The sequence below is a fragment of the Silurus aristotelis genome, assembly GCF_946808225.1.
Source record: "Silurus aristotelis genome assembly, chromosome: 26".
NCBI lineage: Eukaryota > Metazoa > Chordata > Actinopteri > Siluriformes > Siluridae > Silurus > Silurus aristotelis.
Genome location: NC_139599.1, coordinates 3,299,407 through 3,325,992, shown reverse-complemented (window position 1 = coordinate 3,325,992; position 26,586 = coordinate 3,299,407). Strand labels below are relative to the sequence as shown.

Below are 26,586 nucleotides of genomic sequence, written 5' to 3'. Positions count from 1 at the left end.
TTCCATTTTGGCAGCACTGGGACTGAGGGGTCTCAATGGAAACCTACTGTCGACTGTCCGAGAGAATTCTGACCATATGTTAACTTTTTGACCTCCACTTTACCTGTTGTAATGAGAACGTATTTAAACCACACGCACACACATATGCAGAACCCAGCTGATAGGGATTAATGTGTGGCTTTAAGTGGAAAGCTCCCAGCTTTGTGCTCTGAGACTTATCCTTTAAGCTGCTCTCTGTTAGTGATCACCGACTGCTGGACCTCCCAGCTTCGCTCCCCGAAAGCTTGCCAACGACAGATCAGAGGAAAAACAACAGCATTCGGAGATGAAAGTTGTTACTGAACGCCGCTTTGTAAAAGCAACAGTTTGGCTAAATCTTTTGTAGCAGTTAGCGCTAGAATCTGGGCTGCAGCCGCGAGCTCGTCTCGCTCCACATCGCTATAAAAGGGCAACTTTCGAACCCCTCGAAAAAACCAGAGGAAGTGAAGCACGCTGGATACGAGGTTAATAATAATCGTCACGCTTTTTGCCATCCGGATTGGAAGAAACGTCCCGGTGACAGGTATTTGGCATCAGACAGCATTCAAAGTAAACCGATCTTCCATTAGCGGATGATGTGAGGTCATGAAATCAAACGTTCGCTTTTCCACTATTAATCTGAAGCGAGGCCGTGGTGCCGGAGCGAATATGGGCCCAAACCAGGCGCCAATCAAAACGTTGCCTGTAGGGGGTGACACGAGATATTTTCTCAATCTGTCAAAACCTGCGGTGGGCAAGCAGTCGTTGAAAAATGACAAGCTCTTAAACGAGCAAGCACATTCAGCGCATAACCGCAGAGCGCTACGGAATGCGGTGCGCTTTTTTGTTATACGGCTGCTCCATTATCGTGGATTATAAACACACAGTCCTTCTGTGGTCTGTTATTCCAGTCGAGTTCTTGGTTCTAATTGGTTAGAAGGTGCTAGGTTCACGAGTGGAGGGCGGAGTCAGGTGAAACGAGCGGTAAGAAACAGACCTTTAGCTGATGAGACTAATTAGTGTGTTCTGTTTCAGGAGAGAGACAAGGCTAAAAATGGGCTTTGAAACACCAAAAACACAAAAATACGAGCTCAAAAACCAAAACAGCTGAACTCTGTCAACCGCTGGTGAGAGTAAGGAATCATACTGCAATATACGCTGCTACGTTTGCCTGCCGCACGGAACGACAAACATTTATTTATTTTTCCGTATCACAATCGTCGTCGTAAGATCTAATTCTTCAGCTAATCAAATGCTCTCTAGAATCTAAAGTGGCAAACTAATCATAAAGGCTATTAGACAGAAGGAGGAGCTGCTCGAGAACATACTGGAAGGAAATTAGCGGTGCTCGATGTTAAGGAGCCTTTAAATGTGGTACAGAGTTTGGTTTCCACTTCAGCACACAAGGGGCGAAAAAGGGAGAGACCAGGGCAGCATCTCCCCCTGCTCGGGGTCACACACTCACCTGTCAGTAAACATACTGCCCCGACCTTCCTCGCAGGAATGATGTCCAAAACCAACACTGGCACACAGTCGAGATATCTGTTCATCCAACTGAGGAATGTGTACAAGTAAGCGAAGAGAAATAGAGAATAGACTTTCCTCATTTCGGCTTGAAGTTTTGTTACCGAAATCAATTCAAAGCACTGAGTTGTTTTCTAGAAATGTGGCGAGGAACCAGTCAGGCGTAAGATAACCGGGTTTTCTGCCTTTAGAGCAAATCAGAGGCCATAACCATCCGAGACTGGCTGCTGTGCTGAGGTCGGAAGTAGCCAAGGGGAAAAAGATCAATGCTGAAAAGTTTCTCAGACCCTGAAAACATTTCTAAAATGTCTGGTCGAGTGGGAACATGGCTGCACATACGTCTTCTGTAGAACTCATAAAGCTCCTTGATGGATGTGCTTGTGCCCAATAGGAACCTTTTTAGGAATTCAGCAAACTTTTCAGGAGATTTTGGTTCCTGGAGAAAATGATTCTGTCGAGCTTCTTCCAGATGTTAAGCTCAGAACAAGGAAATACTTCATATAATTAAAAGCAAACATTTTGTACACTCTGCCTTTCCTTTTTCCTTTTCCTTTTTTTCCCCATATGATTACGTTTTCTTCATTTTTGTCTCGCTAACTTTCAAAAAAGATATTCATCTCATTGTATTACATTTACTTTCATCTCTCAAATTTTTTTCTTTCACAATGTTTTAGGTGCTTTTTATTTCATTTACTAATAATTTATTTTGACTGCTTATTGTTTATTTAGCCTGTTAATAATTAATTTTAGCTGTTATTTATTTGGTCAGTTTTTTGTTTATTTTGTCTGTTTATTGTATATTATTTTTTGTTGATTGTGTCTGCCTTTGTGTTACCTTAATTTGTTTATATATATATATATATATATATATATATATATATATATATATATATATATATATATATATATATATATATATATATATATATTGCTTTATTGTTTCTTTGTATTTTCTATTGTTGTCTGTTTATTGTTTATTTGGCATTTTTGTTTATTAATTATTTGTTTTGTCTGTGAAGTGTTTGGTCATTTAAAAAAATAAAATGTACAAATAAAAAAGGATTGAACAAACAAAAGTGAACGGTTAATAATTTGACCTGTTTATTATTTATTTGTTTTATTTTAATGGGTTTTTTCTGCTTACAATATAAAGGTTTGAAAAGGTCTTTAAAGGTCTCAGACTCCCACTCAGGTCTGCCGAAACCTGAAGGTGACTAAACTAATGAAGCTTCTTAATTAATTATGCTGAAATGGGTTACAGAGACGTTCTTGGGACTGCTTAAAGATTTTTACCTGTTAATGGATTCTAAATGGAACCTTTCCTGACAGGAAACCCAGTGTTAACTGCCAGATAACTCCCGAGGGTCTCAGAGCGACTCAGACAGAGCCAATTTGCCTTGTCTTTACTTCACTGAACTTCAATCTGTACACAGTTTTTTGTGATGTAGCTCATCTTTAGTGCTAGAAGCTTGTGTGTGTGTGTGTGTGTGTGTGTGTGTGTGTGTGTGTGTGTGTGTGTGTGTGTGTGTTAGGCTAGTTGTTGTGTTAAATTTTCACACAGCTAATGAAGTGCGAGACTGTGTGCATGAAGCAAGTGTGTTAAACTTTGCACATGCTCCTGAGCCACACAGGCCACACTTTACAACTGTCCCTTGCTACTGGAGAACAGGTAACGCCTGCAGATGGAGCTCGCTAATTGGCTTGACAACATAGCCCGTGATCCAGTAAGCTTTGAGAGAAATAATTGCTTTGTTATTTAAAGAAATAAAAATATATTTTATTTGTTCACTGACAACAATTTCACTGCGTTCTGCAACACATTTTCCTGTATAGTAAAAAACTGTTAATTAATCTGTGGCTAATGGAAGCTAATCATGCTAGTCAAGGCTTTAATTAGCAAAACCAAAACTGGAACTCCAAGAAAAGAATAACCGAGTTGAGAGAGATGCTTATCCACTCAATGTGACACATTCCTAGCTTTTTTTTTGCTGTTGTTGCTCCGACTGTCGTGTTCATGCTAGCGAGCAAGATGCTAGAGATATGGCCTTCAAAGCGTTTATTCAAAACTTCCCTTTTGCTTCGCGCTCTAGCAGCACGTGGACGGGGCTGTTTTCTTAAGGCTGTTCGATCACTGAGTGCTATTCAGCACGTCCAAGGTTTTCTCTCTCTATACACACCAGAGCCTCAGAAAGCAACCAGTGTCCTTCGAGGCCTTACGCCGATTATTAGCGTGAGTGGCACGTTTTAAATTGAGTCTCTTTTCCATGTCGTGTAATATTTATATTAGGACTTGTGAAAGGGGCCGTGCTATATAAATAAATAGCGAGTGCCTGCGTTGCCTGTTTTTTTTTTTGTTGTTTTTTTTTGGCGCAAGGGCTCGTGAAGGCTGTTTGTGTATGTAGCTCCTGCTGGAGTTCTGACATGTCGATTTGATGGGAACGTGCAAGAAGAGCGACAGACAGGGATGAAATTTTTTTTTTAAAGAGATTGAGAGAGAGATTGGCGGTGCTCAAGAGAAAAAGTGGTACAAGGAGGAATGAATAGATAATCATTGTGTTATTGATATTATTGTTATTAATCCCAAGTACAAAAAATCTAAAAACGATCATTTACGATTCAAAAATCCTTGTCTTTCCGTTAAAAAAAAAAGGCTGCCATATCAAAAATAATCAATCGTGGTGTATCAGTATTAAGTATTAGGATTATATCTCTGGCTTTACCAGACTTTTTCAAACTGTTACAAAGTGATGACACTGATACTAGAGACTCTAAATGCAAAAAACACAAAAGCTTTTCAGCACATTTACTGTATAGAAACAAGTGAATTCAAAAGAAAGAAAGAAAGAAAGAAAGAAAGAAAGAAAGAAAGAAAGAAAGAAAGAAAGAAAGAAAGAAAGAAAGAAAGAAAAAAATGTGCTTTATACTTGTCACAAACTCTACAGCACAGTGCAATTGTTTTTTTGCAACCCAGTGATGTTAGATATCCGGGGTCAGAGCACAAGTTACAGACATGTTACAGCCCCCCTGGAGTACAGAGGGCTAAGGGCCTTGCTCAAGGGCCCCAAGCATGGCAGCTTGGCAATACTGGGGCTTAAACCCCTGACCTTCTGATCAGTAACCCTGAGTCTTAACCACTGTTACCACCTCCCTCAAAAAAATTTAAATCTTAATTTTTATTTTTTTTATTTCTAACCAATCAGAATCAACAACTGGTATAAAAGGCGGTATCAACTTGTATCAGAAATTTTCCCACTGTGGGACGAATAAAGGTATAAAAGATTTTAGTATAAACCCTAATGTTCATTTCCTACACTGATAATCCTTATCAGGATACAATCCTGCTTCTCACATTTTTGTGAGAACGCTGGAGGAGCCGAAAGTCAAACATCTGATGATCTGAAGGTCGGGCAGGAGAACCTGTGTAAACATACGGAAGAGAGGTCATGTGTTTCTGTGGGTTATTTAGATAGCGCTAGTTTTGACTGGGGTTAGAAGTCAATGATACATCCATCACATCTATCTTTGAAGTAGCAGCAGTACTTTCAGCTGGCAGTGGTGGAAATAGCCAGAAGACCACAAGAGCCTCCCAATACACAGGGTATCTGAGAACGTGGAAATAAATGTATAGAATTGAGTTTGGCTGGTTTTATGTCTTCGTCCCCGGGCTAGCTGTTGTGTCATGTAAACAACAAGAACAGCTGTGTAACATAATGACAAGATCTAAAAACTGTATTTAAAATGAAGTGGGCGTGGCTCCAACCTGTTGCTGAATCTTTTTGTTTACCCAAAATAGATCTAACAAATGTAGTTGGTAAAATTCTTCCAAATTACAAAATCACTGCATTCCTGACCAGGCAGTTACTAAGGATGAATGAATTCTTAATTGCTTAATTTTACAAACCTTTCGCTCCCTCAAGATCCCTTTCCCCTTCAATAAAAATGTCAAAAAAGTCTCAACCAGATGTCTAGGGAACTTTTCTGGTAAAAACTAGGATCTGAAGGCATTATCTGTTCATTTGGAATAAATATTTAATAAAAAAAAAAAACCCTGATCCCTCCTTCGAGTCTCCCCATCACACTGGTATGTTACATCCAAAAGAAATATTATTTGGTTTGACAGCTTGCTAGATGTTAACCACATACAATTCATATGGACAACATGAAGGCTAGGTTCCTCTACATGTCAGTCAGAAGCTAATAACAGGCCCCAGAAGAGAGGGAACGGAAAAGAGGGGGCAGAATAATTGAAAAATCACGGCATGCGCTCTGCACACGCTAGCAGTGAGAGGCGGTATGCGTTTCACTACTATTAAGCAGATGCCACTTGTAATAGGTATTTTAGTGCTTGGCGGACATGCAGCGTCGGGCCTGTTTTATTCATCACGCATCGTATCGTACCACCCACTAGGACTGCTGGAGAGGACTTTGATGCTAATGCACATACCGTGACAGCCCGTATCCAGCTTTGTGCACATGGGCTGATTACGGACTCGCGAAACCACGGTCGTTATTTTCGTTCTCTGGATGGACAATCAGGATTTTTTTCCCCAGTCCAATCAAACAATCCCAGAGTTTAGGAAATATATGAATATAATTTTTACCGCAGCTCTGTTCTTCAAAATAGGATCCAGTACTGCAGGACAAATCGTCGTTAATGCTAGCACACAGAGCAACCAAGTATTGTGTTTTTGCTTGAGTTTATACACAAACCATAAAATTGCCCTGAATGTGTGCACTACTTGCTAACTCTCACCCAGCTTAAGAGGTCAGCCTTTGATATTTAACAACTTGGACCGGCTGGCTCCTGGTCTAACCCTTAACTGACCTCAATCAGGCTAACGACAGGTTGAAGGCCCCCCTCCCCCCATAACCAGTCAGTGCTAGGCTAAGGGGATACTGTAGCCAGATGTAACCAGCCAACAGGTCAAAATAACCACTTTAGCATCTAAAAGATCAACAGTAATTGTTGGTCCTTGGACAAGGGGTTGGCTCGGGCGAAATTTATAGCCGTGTAACTTTCAGAAAATTTATAGCTGGTTAGAGAGGGTTTCATGAATATCGCTGCCCGAAGAAATGATGGCGTTCATTGCTAGCCGAGCAGTTAGTGAAAGGACTCGAAAACATGAACGAAACCTGAGAATACCGCTAAGACGTTTTGAGTGCTGCTGAGGCCTGATAGATGTACAGCTAGACGAAATATTAAGCCGTTAGCAAAGTTTTTCTGGAGCTGGATTCCATGACTATGGAATAACAGTGTCTGGAGGAGTCTTGCCCTTTGAACCAAACTCTAAGCTAGTTTTTATTTAAAGTGGGAAACGGAATTAATGATATATTACAGAAGAAGTCTGTCCGCAAAACGTTGAGCTCGAAGTGTGCCAAAACGTGGATTGAGTAAATATTACTAGGAAATGTCTGAGATACACGGGGGCTTCCTCCACGCCTGAGGTCTTCTGCTGTGATTTGAATGGCTTCAAATGGCTTGTTGTTATTGGAGCCTTTTGGAACTTGACATAAGTACCTTTTTTTCTGTCTTGGCTTATTGAGATTGCAGAGGTAAGCACTGCACAAAGTCAAGCAAAGATCCAAAAGGCGGCGAACGAGCCAAATAAAACCTCCTGAATGTTGTTTTAGCATCCCGCTAATACGCGCTTGTTAACGTCCATGGCATCGGTTTCTGAAATCACGATTCCATCGGTTACAGGACAGCACTCAAAATCTTATTAACAATCAAGCAAACTTCAGAAAGAGCAGCACTGATAAATAGCAGGAAAACTAAACATATTTTTGTTGGATCTTTTTTTTTTTTTTTGCGGTTTCCTGCAGTGCTATCAAAGAAACGTTGTTCATTGTGGTTTAAATCAATCTTTTAAACGAATCCATCTCCGCTAACCGGATGGTGGTTAGTGTGAAAAATGGGGAGCTGCTGCTAGGCTAACAATCTACTGACAGGTCTGAGGCACCGGCACAAAACGATTGTAGCAACAATTTCCGTTCCGACACGGGCCAATGCATGGAAAAGAAAAAAATGGAATTTAAAATTTACTTTAATAAACGATTAATAAAAGATTGTTTTATTTTGCAATATGACGAAAACATCCAGGGATTAAGTTGACTATGATGGTTTTTGGCTTTGTGTATTCAGGAGTCTGTCTGTCTGTCTGTCTGTCTGTCTGTCTGTCTGTCTGTCTGTCTGTCTGTCTATCTGTCTATCTATCTATCTATCTATCTATCTATCTATCTATCTATCTATCTATCTATCTATCTATTTATCTATCTAGTAGTAAGGTGAAAGAGGATCCCAGCAACAACCTGTGCAGCTCTGGTGAATGTCCATGCCCAGAAGGATTAAGGCACCGCAATGGTGCTCAAACAAAATGTTCTCTTAGTGGTGTACTCACTTTTGTTGGCAGTTATTTTGACAATAACGGCTGTATGGTGAGTTCTTTTCAGAGGACAGTAAATCTCTACTGCTCTACAAACTGCACTACTCTAATAATAGTCCCACTCTGTTAAAAGCGCTATAGAAATATTATCGTTTTGAATTGTCCTTGCTTCAGAACATGGCATATCAGTTATATCTGTTTTTATTAAGGAATGCACGCGAAGGCAGGCGCAGATAGCATCTTGAACCTACCCCGAAGCTCACCGGTAAAGACATTCCTCCCTGAGCTCTCTGAAAACCTGTCTCATGCTCTCATGAGTCCCAATGAAAGTGTCCAGGAATCCCACAGCACGAGGCTACAGAAAATGCCGTCAACAACAAAACTCAGGAACCCTAACGCCTCATTATCCAAAAACACCTTTTGAGTCTGATCATCAGTTCAGTTTTCACTTCACAGGAACGGAGATGGAAAAGATACCCAAGTGTTCTGTTTTCGATTCGCAGAGCACGGCCGAGTGGAAAAGCATAGGTGTGATGCCAAAACATGATACAAAGAGACAAAGAAAAACTCACAGCAGCCCTTGGATTGGAAGCATTTTGTTCAACCAAGAACCAAAGAGCTGAATGTAACTATGAATGGATAAAATATAGGGTAAACGTGCAAATCAGAAAATATTGCAACAAGACGAGAGATCTATCTATCTATCTATCTATCTATCTATCTATCTATCTATCTATCTATCTATCTATCTATCTATCTATCTATCTATCTATCTATCTATCTATCTATCTATCGTTTTATTTAATAGTGGTGGACAAGGCAAGCTCAGGCCGTTCCAGTGTTCGAAAAAACACGAAAGAGACGAGAAAATGCTAGCAGACGCTCTCTCTCCTCGCGACGACGACGCAGACTTTACATGGGCATGGTTTCAAATGAGAGTCGACCTGAAGTGCTCCATCTGCTTTAAGTACAGCTTTCAAACAGCAGCCAGTACCAGAGTCAGAGATGAATGAAAGTAGTGCTGCGCCACCAAGAGCCAAATCTCAAATATCATTCACCTGGTTTCCTTCACCAGACTGGGATTAAACATGCGCAACACGCTCGCTTTACATTGGGTTTATGTAAAACGAATGTCATTTCCTTCTTTGGGCTCCTTTTAATACAGAATAAAAGAGAAAAATAAATAAGGACAAAGAATAAATTCAAGCAGCATCATTCTCCACAGCACTGCACATATCTACCTCATCTTAACTTTTTGCGTTAAGTTATTATTAGCAGTGACCTGAAAGATGTGAAATACCTCCATCCATAAATACCTTTTTATTAGTTGACTTTATTACAGTGGCTGATCAGATTTTTGTTGAAACAAAGTTCCTTATATTTTCCTGTTTAAAACTTACAAAAAAGTGTGTATGCTAGCTGACCCACCCAGCTAGCTGATGTTCTAGCTAGCTAAAATGGTTACATCTATCTATCTATCTATCTATCTATCTATCTATCTATCTATCTATCTATCTATCTATCTATCTATCTATCTATCTATCTATCTATCTATCTATCTATCTATCTATCTATCTATCTATCTATCTATCTGCCTACCCGTCTGTCTGTCTGTCTGTCTGTCTGCCTGCCTGCCTACCTGTCTTCCTGCCTGTCTGTCTGCCTGCCTGTCTGTCTGTCTGTCTGTCTGTCTGTCTGTCTGTCTGCCTGTCTGTCTGTGTGCCTGCCTGCCTGTCTGATCTGAAACTGCTGATCTACATCATACCAGAGAGCAGTGTCATTGTTGTTATTGGCTGTACTTATTCGTGTGTGTGGCCTATGCGTTTGTGGTGGTACAGTCTGCCTTTTGAATCTGCGTGGTGGTACACATCTCATCACACACACACACACACACACACACACACACACACACACACACACACACACACACACACACACACACACACACACACACCGTCTCTCTCTGCCAACCCCAGGCAAAATAAAATGGCCCAAAACTTACATAAAAGGGAAAGAAGGAGATGAGAATAGGAACAAGCTCAGCGTAAACCTTCCAGCTAAAACAAACAGGAGCCGATCGATCTGCGTGAGTGTGTCATCTGGCGTCCTGGCCAGGACGCCGTTTAAAGCGGCTTTAATCCCGGCGTCAGATCTGTCGAGTCAGCATGATGGTGGCAGCGTCGCTAAGAACACTAATGCTGATGGACAGAAATTCCATACACGCTCAGGAAACTGCCTTTGGTTTTTTATCCAAAGTGTGTGTATTTGTGTGTGTGTGTGTGTGTGTATTTGTGTGTGCGTGTGTGTGTGTGTGTGTGTGTGTGTGTGTGTGTGTGTGTGTGTGTGTGTGTGAGTGAGTGATCACAAGTGTTAAATTAAGTGCACAGTTTTTATGCTTTTCCAGCTTTTCAGTGAATGTAGTCAGGGCTTTGCATTCCGCCAATCTGATGCTGTTGATTGTTGATCGAATAAGACTTTTGCTACTTAACCAGTACCCCTAAAAAACCCATAATTCATTGCACTGCATGTGAGGATCCAATATACAACACATAACTAAATGATAGCAGAGATTCCTATAGCGCCAGCAAGTATTAATATGCTCCAGCATTCGCCAGGCCATGCTTTACTGATTAAGAAGTGCACTGTAGTCGGTCCAGGTTTCTCTTTTCTGCGTGCGTTTTTTACAAAACCATTTCCTTCTCTGTGCTTTCACAAAGAAACACAATTTCATCGATGCAATGCGTTTCGCCTTCAAACTGTTTGTTTGCAAATTTGTGCTGAAATGCAGCTTTATCATCTGCTCATATCTGACTGATAGAACTTTGAATATTTTTCTGAATAAACACTTGGCTAACATGACGGCCTAACGCTATTGACTGATTTTACTCAAGATTGACAAGAGTTTCGGTCTTCTTGTTGCTATGGCGATGATGGACTTAGATATTAGATTTAAATTTGGTTTGATATTTGTGTAGCATCGAACTAATAAACACTAAGGATGTTGCATCGAGATGCGAATCGCAACGGCCTCAGTTATAGAGATGCACATTTACACATTTATACATTAAAGACATAAATCAAGCAGCTACTGATATGATTCACCCCCATTATGATGTAGCATGATCCGATTTCGATTCGAGTCAACATAATGCGATTCACTGTGCCTTCTGACTTCTAACGCACAGCCCTTTCACAAACAGGCCTTTGTAGTGAAAAAAAAAATGAAAGAAAACAGATTAAACAAAACCAGACTTTCTTTTTTCTGTTCTGTCTGCAGGAAGTTACAGCTCTGCCTCTGCCATGTTAATCTGTATTCTATGTGACTCTCAGGACACGCCTCAGTTGCTGTAGTGTTGTGATACCTCATATTCACGTAGCCGTACGTATGGGTATCTTACCAGCCCTAAAAATAAACACAATGAATTCATGATGTAATGACATTCTTATAACAACTCTACCATCTTTCCTGAAATCTGGGTTTGTAAACGCAACACATGGTGATCCTCAAAAAAGACTCTGAGGCACCTCTGCACTTTGACCCCACTGCTCCTGCACTTTATTAAGAGAATCCAATAAAGCCAGCATAATCCTACAGTCTTAAAGGCTCTCTGAAACAAAGAGGGGAGAGAGGGGGTAAAAGTGCCTTCAAGCGACTGAAAAGCAGGCCATAAACGGCCCGAGGAGCGGCTTTATCGCGCTGTCTTTACTTCGTAGCAATCCGACCTCCAGACTTAAAAGGGCCCAAACAATCCTGCTGCTTCTTTGCGTGAGCCGCTAATAACCAGATATGGAATTCTTCCCTCTTTATAATAAAGCCGTGACTATTCGGGGGCAACTTCTTGGAAGGTGGCTCAGGGCAAAGAAAATAAAATCCTATACCAGGTGCGTGTAGCCACAGCTTCGGGTGGTGCCGAGGTCAAAGTGTGGAGGTGAACTGGATCCAGCTTGTGCCTTTAATCAGAGGGAGGGATGTTGAGGCTTGCTAGCGCTGCATAGTTTCGTCGTTAGCGTGCACACATGGTGGATCGACGATGCTTGAAAATTCAGCCCATGAGATAATGGCGGTCACCTTCTGCCGGTGTGCATATTTCTGTTTAATTCTGAATTCTTTCCAGCCTCTGATAGTGACTCTGCTGCCAAGTCTGCAAGTAGGATTAGCCAGGACCGCTAATATGAAACCTGTAAAATGCCAGGAAATGAATCCGTATACGAAGCTGCCGGGGGAGCAGAATTGGGACCTGTAAAACGGGTCGATCTTGTCGGCACCTGCTTGGCGCCCTGCCGGCGCCATGTTGCCACCTCGGTGCCGTCGGCGGTGGAAGTGTTTCCAGGCTACAGCGATACGTATGTGACGCTCGTAAACGGTTTCACAGTCATTCTCACACCGATAAATCACCCCGCTGCAAAACACCAACCCTCGTAAAGAGCAGTGAGTCTGGAACGCTGGCTTTCGTGCTGCGCCCGTCCCCTTCACGCTAATGCCCATTTTGGGGTGATGGGGGGTGACTGGGGCATTTTTAGCTACTGAAGTCATTTTGTACGATGCTCAATATAAAAAATATAAATAAAAGACCTCTCCAAACTGGAGAGGCACTTGGGTGTCTGATAAAACGTTCACATACCCTGAGGGAAATCAAAAGGCCTCGGTTCAACAGCGCAAATGTCAAACACTTTTTATGCCGCACAACACATTTCAGCCTGCCAGATCTAACCCGGGCTTTCGCTTCGAAGTGCACGTCTTCCGAGGAGCCGCCCGAAAAGGGAATTTAATTGTGTGTGAAAAGAATACAAGATCCCAAACGTAAACACTGAGGCGTACAACCGCGCTTGCAATTACAAGCCCGCAAATATTTGAATTTGTGGTTTGTCAACTAAGGGTTCGAGCAGCCGATCGGCTCTTCTCTCGCTCGTGACGGTTCTCTATAGCAGGAATCCATTACTTGTAATCTGTTCTTACTAGTATAGAGAGCCAAAAAAATGACAAAAGACACCGTACAACTCAAACGAGTGTATGATCAGGTACCTGTATAGAGTTACTCAGATCTCTAAACATTTCCACATGTCTCCCACAGCTTAGTGTTTTTCAGCTGTCAAAATGCATGTAAATTTAAATGGCTGAAATAGCTCGGCTTTATGATCAGATTTATGAATGAAAGCCTTGTTAGGCCTGAATTCTTCTAAAGCTGCGGCACAAAGCAGTGCCATATCTAACGATGTTTTGAGTGTTGTTGAGAAACGAAATATATCAAATATATCATTTGTTGGTGATTTATGATTAGGGTGCTGTAAGTTTGTCACTTTTTTTTACATTTGAGTAGTTGTTGAGGAGTCTCACAACATTCTGTAATGAAACAGCCTAGGTTCGGTTTGAAAATATTCCTGTTAACCATCTAGTGGGGTGTGTATCGGGGGTTGTATATATATGTATATATAAAAACATATTATAAATTATTTTATATTAAGGGCTTTCAGAATGAATGGAAAATAAACACGTGATTTTTAAACACACAATTCATGCAGCGTGCATTTCTGTTTTATTTCTGTACAAATATAAATAAATATATATGAAAGAGGTCAAATTAAAACCTTAAATGCAAATACACATTTATTCACTAAGTCCTTTCTTTACTCAGATATAAAAAAAATAATAATAATTTACATAAAAATGAAAAAAATATTTCAACTTTTTATATCACTAAACATTTGTGTTACTGATGCGCCTGATGAAGTCTTCAATGAAGCACCAAAATCCGCCATGATGTACACATCCGGCAATTAAAACCGTCCGTGTGGAAACATAGCAAAAATTTCGTTTTGTGTTCTGATGATTTACAAAATGTAAAACATCATAATTACTTTAAAACATTTACAAGAATATTTTGTTTTCCTGCTCTAAGTTGATTTGCATAAAGCATCTATATTTGTTAACGCCCATGTTGATTAGAGTATTAAAAACTTAAAAAGTATTCATTTAGAGTACATTAAGAACAGATAAAAATGTGTGATTAAGTTGAGATTAATCACAAATTAATTCATGACAAGCATGTGATTAATCACGATTAATTATTTTAATCAACTGACAGCCCTATATATATATTTGTTGCGCATGTGCAAAAGCGATGACTTCCTGTCATTGCCAACGTTTTTACGTACAGTCTAGCGATATGGATTCTTTTGCGTTTTAAGAACAACTCCAAAAATTTGTAATAAAAGGAGAAATTCCTCACAATTCCACATATCGAGGGAGTGAATGAATGAATGAATGAATGAATAAATGAATAATTGATGCAAGAAACTATTCATTTATGAATAAATATACTGAATAAATAAATACATAATATTTAAATATTTAAAATATCTTGTGTGTTTCCTAAATGCAGATATTTGTTAAAGTATACTGAAACTAAACACACACACACACACACACACACACACACACACACACACACACACACACACACGCACACACACACACACGCACACACACACACACACGCACACACTTATAAACACCCCTGTATTACCCAAATGGGGTCTAACAAATGTAAACTATTTGATAACATTTTTCCAATTTTTTTTTTTTAACAATTAAATTTGTGTCTATTTTATCGATTACTCAATTTAATCAATATAATTAAAAAGTGTATTGGAATGAATTAGATTTATTATATTTTCTTTTTATATATTTTATTTCATTAATTAAACCAATCAGGCATTTTACTTAAAATTGTTTTAAAAAATGTAAACTGTCCATTAACATTATAACATTATATAGATATTTTCCCCCAGAATGTTCTTGCGACCCAGTAACAACTCTTCCACAACCAGTTATACGTCCAGTACTTTCCCAGTAGTTGGGGACCTCTGATCGACAGCATTTGGATGTCCAAGCCCACTTCAAGCACACTTTCAGATGAAAAATTGCCAGTCCAAGTACACGTCTGGGTCCTTCTGCAACATTACCTTCCATCTCCCTCGATAAAACTGGGGCTGTGACCTATAACCTGTCCCTCAGCCTGCTTTAGGTCACCCTCTGCATAACTGCAACATCAATCCATACTAATTTCACTGACATTCCATACATTCCTGCAGTAGAGGATGGTGAGACAGAAAAAAGTGACTGAAGGAGAAAATGACCACCCTGGTTTGGGTTTTCTGTTGACTATCTTCAGAATGAAGCGTGAGAGAAATTCCTTGGTGCGTAAATAGCTCAGAGTCGCAAACAAACACCATATTTCATGGAACCGCATTTCGGAATATTTATAGTGCCATAAACATTTGTTTGGGGTAAACAGGACATGCTGAAAATAGAGGTTGGACCGTGGGTTAGTGCATGTCAGAACCTGACAATGTCTGTGAGGAGAGGTTTTTGTTTGTCAGGTATGATTTTTGGGGGGCATTTTGGGAAATTCCTGATTTAAAATCGGGAAGTTCAGGATTAATTTTTATTATCTGCCAAAATTCTGTATCAATCAAATTAATTACAAAGTTGTTTGACAAGTTGGTAAAGTCATTTTTTTGGATAAGTTTCAAATCTCTGAGTTCCTCTGATTAAATGCAAACTTCTGAGTTTATTGGATGCAAAAGTCTGACTGCTAATACGACTTATTGGTTTGACTTATCGTACAAGACCGTTCAACATCAACGTTAGACTCGGGGAGAAGGTCAGGTTGCATGGCTTCGGGTGATTGGGGTTGAGATCATTTCCCTCACCTCGCTGCACTCAGAACCTTGTAAAGCAAACCCCCCAGGACCAGGCCATGAAACAGAGTCCTTGTTAGGGACTGCCCTATTAGCCCTGTCTCTGCTTTCACTCAAACACTTCCTGTAGCTCAGCAGACTGCTCACACACACACACACACACACACACACACACACACACAAATGGGTACTTGTACCAGTGAGTCACTTGTACCACCGATATGAAAACCATATATACAATTGGCATAGAATCAATATTTGGAAATCTGTAGACTATGAATCACTTGAAGCTTTCTGAAATTGTTCAGACAGTAAATCTGGGTTAATAATAATAATAATAATAATAATAATAATAATAATAATAATAATAATACAAAATCTGGCTACCTGGTTCTAACGGTATCAGGATTTCTGGTATCTGATTGTGGATCCAAAGTAGTTTAAACTCATCTCAAGCCATGGGGTTTAAATCCCATTTTAAGATTTTAAGCTGCTAATCAAATCAAATCAAATCAAATTAAATCAAATAAAAAAATATATATTTTTGTCACATACACATTCATACAGAGTACGACATGTAGTGACATGATTTTTAGGACTTTCCAACATTTCCAACAAAATTGAATGAAAACGAAAATTGAAATTATGCTGGAAAAAAAATTGAAAGTATAACTATAAAGTATAAAATATCAAAATGAAAAAATATACTATACTATAACATTTATATATATATATATATAAAAAATAAGATAGAAAGGGATGGGTATGGATATGACAGAGATCAGAATAATCATCAGAATAGTAAAATATTCTTATATTTACAGTTTTTCTCATTTGCTTTTGAGCGTTTTTCCAGATCAGAAATAAAATCCTTAAAAAAATACCTGTTCAACCTCCACGTCGCGCGGTCACTTGCGCACATCATAAAAGCGAATTTCCCGTCACTTTGAATAAATTGTGAATTTTTTGGTACATTCATTTAATTGATCGGGTCAAATTGTCTGCTGTTTAGTACATTAGCAATTGTTTGTCATTTTAATAGAAAATATTATACTGGTTTTCCCCTGAACATTTTTAACCCCCGAAACATCTCGGCATCGGTTCACTGCATCAGATATTGAATGCAAAATGGTTATAATGTCATAATATGTAAAGTTGAAATTTCTATTTTGACTTTTTTTTGTAAATGTGTCTTGAACTGATGAATTGTGCAGATGAATCTTGGATGTCATTAATGCGAGTAAACGGCATCAAGTTCGACCAATGATTAGTTCTCTAAACAGGGTCTATCTTTGATTGGCAAAACACAAGTACAATTGAAAATGGATTAAAAAAACAAAACAGGAAGTGAACGAACACTTGTACACTACAGTAAAAGGGGGAATCCTGTCTGGTGTCTTACAATCAATATCCCACATACAGTAATGTGTACATTTGTCCTGTTGAAATTCATAGATGCCAAACAGAAGAAATTCAGCTTTGTAATTGTCATTGTAACAGTCACTGTAATCCAAACCGTAGTTTACATCCGGAAGCCCTGAAACCGTGCGCCGTCATATAAAAAAACATGACTGAACGTTGTGACGAATTGTTTGTGGACGATAACAAAATGACGTGTTATTTTGATGTTAATGAGACGTTCATTGACACAAATATTTACTTTTGAGGGATGAACTAATGATTTTGAGAAAAGTAATTGTTTTGAGAAATGTACTTACTGGTTTGCACACATTCAAGACATTCTCCAAAGCCACTGAGAAAAACTGTAAATACACATAAATTGAACCTTTTCACCCCCTTCCCCTCTTTGTCTATCACATTTTTCCTCATTCCATTGGTCGCTTGTTGCGTATTAACTAGCAATGTATTTGCCTATCTGCCTATTACTAATCACATTATCTCAGTAATCAGCGCATTTCTGGCTGAAAGGGCCAGTCTGATTGCTTGAGAAGTCATCTACAGGTCAGGTAATCCTTTCTTCAAACACCACTAAACTTTATTTTGCGTCTGTTTTCATGATGTCTCAGAATGGCTCCAAATTTGGGTATAACACTGAAAATCGGCTTAGAAAGTACCAGTTCAATGTTTCACAATCCTCCCAGACAATTCCTCATCAATACAGTAAACTAAACATTCACACATTTTGGGTCATAGGGGTTATTCCTGCTTTGTGTTTACAGTTTTTCTCGGCTGCTTTGAAGCGTTACTGAGATCAGAAACGGATTTCCCAAAATGACTTGTACAACCTCCACATCATGTAGTCCCTTGGGCATATCGTAAAAGCATTTCTTGTTGCGTTGATCAAATTGCGAATGCTTTTGTACATTCATTTACTTGATTGTGTATAATTGTCTGCTTGTTATCAGTTGTTTATGTCATGTTGATCGAAATATATTATACTGGATTCACCTGAATCGTTTAAACCCCCAAAACAATCTTTCATTTCGCTAATGTAGGCGTACGGCATCAGATCAATAAAGGGTCAACTAGCTCTCTAAAACAGGTCAAAGGTGAATCTTGTGAACCTTCAATGTGTGTGCATATAAAGAATTACAATTTCTGAAAATGGATGAACAACCAAAAAACAAACAGACACTATTACAGTACAGTAAAAGTGTAAATCCTCTCCGGTCTGCTGCCATCAATACAAATCAAATGAATACATGTGTGCTGTTGAAATTCATAGATTATATATAATTGTAATCCAAACCGTTGTTTACATCATTAAATACTGAAACCGTGCGCCGTCATATTGAAAACGTGACTGAACATTGTGACGATCTTGTTTGTGGACAATGACAAAAGGACTTGTTATTCTGATGGTATTGAGATGTTCATTGACACAAATACTAACCTTTGAGAAATGAACGGATTTTGAAAAAGGTACAGGCTTTTGCAAGAAATCCAGTGTGTTGTGCTGATTGTACAAACTCTTTTAAGTAATGCACTTACTGGTTGGTAAATATTAAGGATGATTCGTGAAATGCTCCGAAGCAACTGAGAAAAACTGTAACAAGTAATATAGAATCAACATCGACAAATGGAACGATATCTTAGACCTTGCATTTAAAGACCGATCATGTTTGGACTTGCCAATGTTCTTATCAACCCCCCCCCCCCCAGGGTGTCAACAACCCAAGTAATGAAACAAAGAGCTCTAATTGTCTCGGTAAAGAGGTGCTAACAATATGCTCGGCATGACAAGATTCATTTCGACGAACCCAGCGTTTGTCAGCCTTATGTACACAGCTTTAGAGGGTGATATTCTAGACTCCTTGGTCAGATTCCTTGCAGGTCTTTCTAATCAGCAATCTAACCCACTGAGTAGTGCTTCGTTATGATGGAATCTGAACCGCTAACATCGTCAGCCATGCGTTCCACATTGTCTTACACCTGGAACGTGTAAACACGGCCCTGTCTTGTGGGGTTTTTCCGTCTTATCTTATCACATTTTTTTGCAGAGGTAAATAGATGCTTCGTTGGGAAAAGCCTAGGCAGGATGGGTGGCTGAATTTTAAAAGAGGGAAAGTCCAGCGGGTAAAAAAACAACATAATTTTGCTTTGATTTTATAATACTTTGCAGATCACAAGGCTTGCCCCTGATTGAATTCTTGGCCAATGATTTACCATTTCAAGCAATTGCTTTAAAATGTAATTTTGAGGCATGTTTCTCCTAGATGTTGGTCGCAGATGTCCATTCAAAACTCCATCCAGTCAGTCCAAATAAAGCAGAAAAATCGGAGGCAAAGCCAGACTACTAACCTGGTTCGCAGTTCAGTCAAGTCCCTTCCTTATAAGCAACTGTTTTACTTATAAAGTAAAGATTTACCATCGATCTGACTCACCAGCTTGGTACATATTTAACATTTAGATGATCCATCATCTACCAAAACCCAAGTTTGAAGAATCAGCTTGTTTTTGGCAACCGTGAGTTTTAACCTGTACTAGTTATTTCAATCAAGTCGGTCAACATTTGAATTCTGTATTTAAATTAAAATATTGTCTTATACCCTGACAACTGGCCAATGAAGTCCCATCCTTGGATCAAAGGTTTTTGTTCTATCTTTCCAAAAACAAAGTGTTTACGGAAATTTACTGAGAAAAGCCAAAAGGTTTGGAAGGTCAGGCTACCAGATCTTGCTAATATGCTAAAACCTTGTTGGTCCACAACCATCATTGGGAGATGAAGTAAGAATGAATGGTACTTTTTAATTATCATTATCACTAGGATTTTTATTTTGTAGGAATTGGATGTCCAATATGTGCTACTCACTTCAGCCAATTCAGTTCTCAAAACATACTCAAATAGCTTCATCTTCCTCTCAGGGAGTATGAAGAGCTCTGTTAAATGAGCATTCGTACAGTATCTTTAGCAGGAAGAGTGAAGTCATACTCTGCTTGAGCTGGAGTGTAACACCTAATGTAAACTTTGAAACTGTGGCCTTTTACACTCTGCAACTCTGCAATAAAGCATAAGGTTTCTCAAAGGTTCTTTGAACACTTAAGGGTTCGTACCTTCCTATACGGATCGACCTGCTAGAAAAACACTATATGGTTTATATGGTTGTTAAGGATTCCCTGTAGTAACCAAAAGAAACCCATTTGGGTTCTAAATGTACCCTTTCAAAAGTGTTGGCTGGCAAAGAATTGTTTTTTCCAAGATTCTAGTCTCCTCCATCCCACTTCAGTCCTCTCCACATTGCCCTCATGAACTCTCCAAAGTTCACACACTTCCTGGGTTTTAAAAACTCCCCCTGTTTCCAGTTTGGCGTTAAACGAAGCCAATGATATGGCAATAAACAGATCGCTGGAGTCTATAAGTCGGCTGTGTTAAACTCAGGCCCTCAGGACCTGGTCATAGGGAGCGACTTTACCGTTTATTATTCCCTCACTAGCTGTCTGTAGCAGTTCAATAACAGATCGCAGTCGTTTTGAGTTAAACGCCGGTACGCTAAGCCCTCTCTCACCCACATGCACGAGTGCGCCACTTAAAATGAAAAGAATTTAAGTCATTTGCTCTAAGTAGCCATAATCAGATTTGGGGCTTGTTTCATGTAACTCTTGCTCTGGAGCTGCTGATGATCTACAGGTGACCTCTCATTGAACCGGGTATGAGAGCTGGGGGAATATATTGTGAATGGATTGTTCTGTTCATGTTGGTTCGGAACAAAACCAGGCTCCCTATGGACCTTATCCCAAACACAATTTCGCCATTGCGGTTTGACAAACTTCTCAAGAGTAACATGATGTTAAACCCTATTAAATGGCATCTTCGAATCACTAAAGAAAATAATCTACATTACAAAAGAGAGAGTGGATTTTGAAGAAGCAGAAATGCTAAATCGGGGAACAGACCTGCTCCGAAGGCGAAGAAAAAGCTCTTGTCGGGATGCTCCTCTAGCAGAGCTTTGACCCTCGTTCCCATTCGCTCATTGCGCTTGTAGATGAGCTCCTGACGGAAGTAGCTGTCGATCTCCTGAGCCGTGATCTGTTCGCTAGGAGGCAGAGTGACGTTGTTGAAGTTGGGCATCTGAAATAAAACCCCTCCAAAAAATCAAGAAATGGTTCCAACTGTGGGCTCATCTTGCAGTCTTTTGGTAGCTGTTTGTGTGCTGATCGTTTGCACTGCAAATTCCTCATCTAGTCAAGAATTACATCTTATTTCCAGCCATAAAAATCTTTTTAATCTTCTTTTAGAACATTAGACAAGAATTGTGCAAATTTTGTAAAATTATGATTGTTTTAAGATTTTATTTTCTTATTTTGTTCTATTTAGCAATTAATGATTTTATATATATATATATATATATATATATATATATATATATATATATATATATATATATATATATATATATATATAACCCTGGTAAAAAAAATAAAAAATTATCAAGTCTCAAATAAAGCATCAAAATCCACCATGATGCACGAATCCAGCAATGAAAACCGTCCGTGTAGAAACATAGCAAAAATTCAGTTTGGTGTCTTTATAATTTACGTAGTTTAAAACACTTTAATATTTAATAAGAATTACTTTGAAACATTATCTACTATTTTGTCATTAAGCTCTATGTTGAGTTTGGTTTCACTAATAATAAACATATATTTGCATAAAGCATCTATATTTGTCCCTGCCCATGTTGATTAGAGTATTAAAAACTTGAAAAGTATTAATTTTAGTGAAATTTAGAACAGATAAAAAAGTTGCGAATAATCACGAGTAACTCATGACAATCATTTATTTTATTTCATTTTAATTGGTCGAATTAAAATTAATTAGAGCCCTACACACTGGGGTATATATATATATATATATATATATATATATATATATATATATATATATATATATATATATCCCAATTTCTATAGTTTAGTTGTAGTTTATAGCTTTTTTTATAGTTTAGATAGTTTATACTTTTACTATACTTTTTATACTTTATATTTTTGTTTATTCTATTTTAATTTACATGTTGGACAGTCGTAATAAGTCATCAATTCACTACATGTCGTAATATGTATGAATGTGCATTTGATAAATAAAACTAGGTTTGTAAGTGTGGGCTTGATTTTAATACTTATCGTGTTTTTAGTTTAATGCTTTGTCGTATTTCAAGACAGAATATATAGTGATGATTCTTAAATTAAGAGGAATTCTCTGGTTTATTAGCTCTGGGTTTAAGAACTTTGCACACAAATTAAGAAAAGCAAACTGTTAAAAAAAAAAATTAACAAGCTTATTTTAAGTTCGTTAAATCAACTAATTAACTTCAGTCAATCAGCTTGAAATAAGTGTTTTAATGCTAAAGAAATCTTACCAAGTGTAATTATACTGTACTGGCAGATCATTTGACTAGTTTCTACACTGTATCTTCTTAAATCATGCATTTATGTTTTATATTTATATGATTATATTATTGCAATGTGTAGTGAATTCTGTGTGTGTGTGTGTGTGTGTGTGTGTGTGTGTGTGTGTGTGTGTGTGTGTGTGTGTGTGTGTGTGTGTGTGTGTGTGTGTACCTGTGAAGTGTCATGGTTGAATATGATGGAGTTAAGATCACCACAGTTATAGTGCTTAATGAGATCCTCAGTAGTGTAGGGGACCTGCAGACTTCCGGCCCGCAGACTCTCCTGCTGAAGCAGCGTCTGATTAAGGGCGAAAATGACCTACAACAGACGTGAAGAGGAAATAATTTAGGAGACTACATCACAGAAAGCAATCCATTAAGTGGTGATTCCATAATTAGGGAGCTGTTTGTGTCCCACATTTACAAAAGTCTGCACGACATTCTTCCATTTGCTTTGCACAAACTTCCATGAGTTGTTTATTACAGATTATAAAAAAAATATTTCAATGTTTGCTTTCGGATTTTCTCACACCTTCCCCCCAATTAAACAAATGCAATATTTCAAAAGTCACCTGTTTAACATTAGTCTGTATTATCTACATTTCTTAAGGATCATGGAAAGTAGAAATTTCTTGCATTCTTGTTTCTCCTTGCTAAAGGCCCTGCAGTGGCAGCTTGGTGGTACTGGGATTTAAACTTGTTGTCTTCTCAAGTCCATTGTCTAATGCCTTAACCACTGAGATACCACCTCTCATAAGAATCTTGTGGAGGAATTAATGATCAAACATCATATAGATGGAAAAATCGTCTCTAAATCATCGTACAGGTGTTTATAGCACTCGAGCACTAGTGACCAATAAAGAAGATTCCATCGTAAAATACTACAATATGTCTCTCATAACCCCTTTTCCACTGATGAGCACTTTCCAAGCCCGAGCATCTGGTTCTCGGTCAACAAAATTGGTTCGGTTCTGATGCCAGAACGCTGCTGGAACCGGACATGTCAGGAGCTCGTAGGTGTCCTTATGGTTGTTGAAAAACAAAAATCAGGATAAAGTAAAAACAGAGACGGTATTGGTACACTGGTCAAGGCCAGAGGTCGCAAAAGTGCACACATCCTTCACTCAAATAGAAGTACAGATACTCATGATTTGAAAGACTCTTTCTTTACTACCTGTTTTAGAGTCACGCTGGTAACTGGACCTCACATCATATTAATATATTAATACAAAAGAATTTTGAATTTTGTTATCTAATGAATGTATTCAGGCTGAAAAAACACTATATGTTCTCAGTAATGTTTACATCGCTGACTTCCTCTGTCAGATCCACGTCAGGCAGACTTCTTTTGCCTTCTGCCTTGCTGGTTGTTAGGTGCGTAGGCTAGTCTACGTCTGTGGTGCGTGATAGCCAGGAAATGATACACCAGTGGGAGGATGAAAATGGAGCACAATGAGATGAAAAAATATTGATCGTGTCATCAAATAGATTCAAACTAAAGTAATGAGTCTGGTTTGAAAAGGTAAGAAGTAGGAAATACAGATATTTTTGTCAAAAAATGTATGAGTGAAAGTAAAAAATAAATAGTGAAGTAAAGTGCTGACACCAGAAAAATCTACTTAAGTAACGAAGTATTTGTACTTTGTCACTTCCCATCTCTGGTTTTTGGCACTGGAACTTGGATCAGAAGGCTGAAATCCCAGCCTCCTTAAACTCCCACTCCTGGACCCCTGAGCAAGACCCTAAACCACTCCGCTGCTCAGTTGTATGAATACAGTGAAATGTAAGTGGCTCCGAAAAAGTCTTCCAAATGCCATAAAGGTAAATGTAAATGTACTCTGCAACTCGAAGCTGTAAAAGTGCGATTCTTATGCGTAATGAATATGGTGTCCACGTGTTGTTTTAATGATGCAATGTGTTTTTAGTTCTATGAGCGCAACTCGTGAATCCCCTGTTTTTTTTTACACTGTATTAATAATCCCCACGTCAGATTACGCAACGTGTTTTGACTGTCATGTCGTGCTGACTGCAGAAAAACCGCCAACAATGAACGTTCGCTATTTTGTCCACGGCCTTTCGTATTTACGCAAAGGAATGACCTAAGATTTAAACAGTATTCATTTCTCGCACTTTCTTTTCCCGATCCAAGCTTAACCAAGGAACAAAAGCTTTCCCCCCCTCTCCACTCCTGTCCTCTCTCTCTTTCTCTCTCTTTCTCTGTTTCCAAAAAACAAAGTGCTAACATCAGGGAGTCTTCTCTGAGATCAAAGGCAGCGTGCTGGTTTTCTTTCAATTAGTTCTACTTCTCTTCTTTTTGTTGGTCCTGTTTCAGGAGTTCGCTCTTGTCTCACCATGAAATTCGCCTGTGTTTACCCACTGGCCCAGCAATGTGCAAGCAGCCTCTGATTACACACACACACACACACACACACACACACACACACACACACACACACACACACACCATTCTCTTTAGATCGCTCTCAATAGCGATCCCTTCAACCAAATAACAAGTTTATTTGTTTCTCAACGGGGAAAAATCAATCACGCCGCCGGCCGACCTCACAAACGCCACCCCGCAAACCCCCCCCCCCAACCGTGAACAACGCCGCTCTGTGGAGAAGCTTTCAGCTTCGACATGAATTTAAGAGAGTTCCCTGCGCTCTCTCACTCTCTCACACACGCTCTCTCTTGCGGAAGGACTCTTTTCATGTCGTGTGATGACACTCTCTGGCCCTGGCGGCCATTGTTTCAGGGTCTCGTCCGGGCCAGAGGGCGGCAGATGCCTTCTCATCCGGGACAAAGAGCCAGCTCTCCCCCTCCAGTCGTGCTCTCCTCTCTCGTCACTTTCATCCCTCGCTCATCAAAGCGCCCTGCTCTGCATTTGAAAGAGGGCCGGCTTTATGCCACTCAAATTAGCCTATCGCCACCCCACCGGCCACAGAAAAAACTTTTTCCCATCTGCTCTGGGGCCGAGCCCCCTTTCAGCATCTTAAATCACGGGTGGGGAAAAGGAGGGATGGGTGTGTATGTGTGTGTGTGGGGGGGGGTGCTCTCTTAGAAAATGAAGGAGTAGCGAAAGAAAGGAAAAGTGTGTGGGGGAGAGTTGGAGTGAGAAAGGCGAGAAGGAGAAGAAGAGGCTTCGGACTGAGTGAATTACATATTCTCGCTGTGATCTGCCTCGATGGGTTCGTTTAAGCGCGCGCGCGCACACACACACACACACACACACACACACACACACACACGTATAAACACTAGTAGAACCATATATCAAAGAGCGGTGGTTCTATGAAAGTCAATAATTCTTTGTAATGGAAATTGCTACTTCTCCAGGGCAAGAGAAAGCAAACAAGTGAGGACGTAAGCAAATAAAACTTCTACTCACTTTTTTCCTCCCAAGTGCCTTCAAAAACAAAAACAATATAAGAACAAAGCAAAGAAAACCGATTTCATAAAGTAATAAAAGATCTACAGGCAGGACTTTTTCTGAGAAACATTTTGATTCTGATTTAATCCTGACTATCACATGACAGAAGCAGGAATTGAGAGTGATATAATTTTTTTAATATTCAATTTCCAGTCACAATCTGTGAGTCAGAGGTGTGGCAAAATCAGCAGCGAATGGCCAAGACATTTCGGTTAATTGATTTGGTTGCTTGAGAAGTAAGAACACTCTACCAGAAGGGGGCAGTAATCTGTATTTGTGATTTAAAAAAACCTGTATATAATAAAGAATCAAGTTTTTTTAACGACTGTTGGATTCAAAAATCTTTGGTTGTAAACCAAATGCGATCCTTCCAGATACTTTCAATTTCAAATCTGCTGAAACAGAATTTCCACATATACTGATAGACTGCCTTAAAACGTCTCAGTGATGCTCTCATGAATGACAGAAGAAGGAGGTCATTGTAATAAGCTCAGAGGTTAGGGCTGTGGGTTACTGATAAAAAATTTGGGGGTCCAAGCCCTAGTATTTTCCTCATATCATCTAAGAGAGTTTTTCCGTGCCCATGTCGCCCCAGGTTTGTTCATCGGGTATAAATACACATACATTTGAATATAAGTAAATTTTGTTCTATAATTCTTACATTCTGTAAAACTGCTTTGAG

At 39.1% G+C, this 26,586-nt stretch overlaps 1 protein-coding gene across 1 annotated transcript in view; it reads right to left on the bottom strand.

Moving 5' to 3' along the window:
- Nucleotides 1-26,586, bottom strand: part of trabd2a (TraB domain containing 2A) — a 60,852-nt gene that overhangs the window by 11,435 nt on the left and 22,831 nt on the right. The window contains exons 3-4 of the mRNA XM_083531116.1: nt 22,647-22,793; nt 20,982-21,156 (exon numbers count right to left, since the gene is read on the bottom strand). Coding sequence (XP_083387242.1) covers nt 20,982-21,156; nt 22,647-22,793 — 322 coding nt within the window. The remainder of the gene's footprint in view (nt 1-20,981; nt 21,157-22,646; nt 22,794-26,586) is intronic.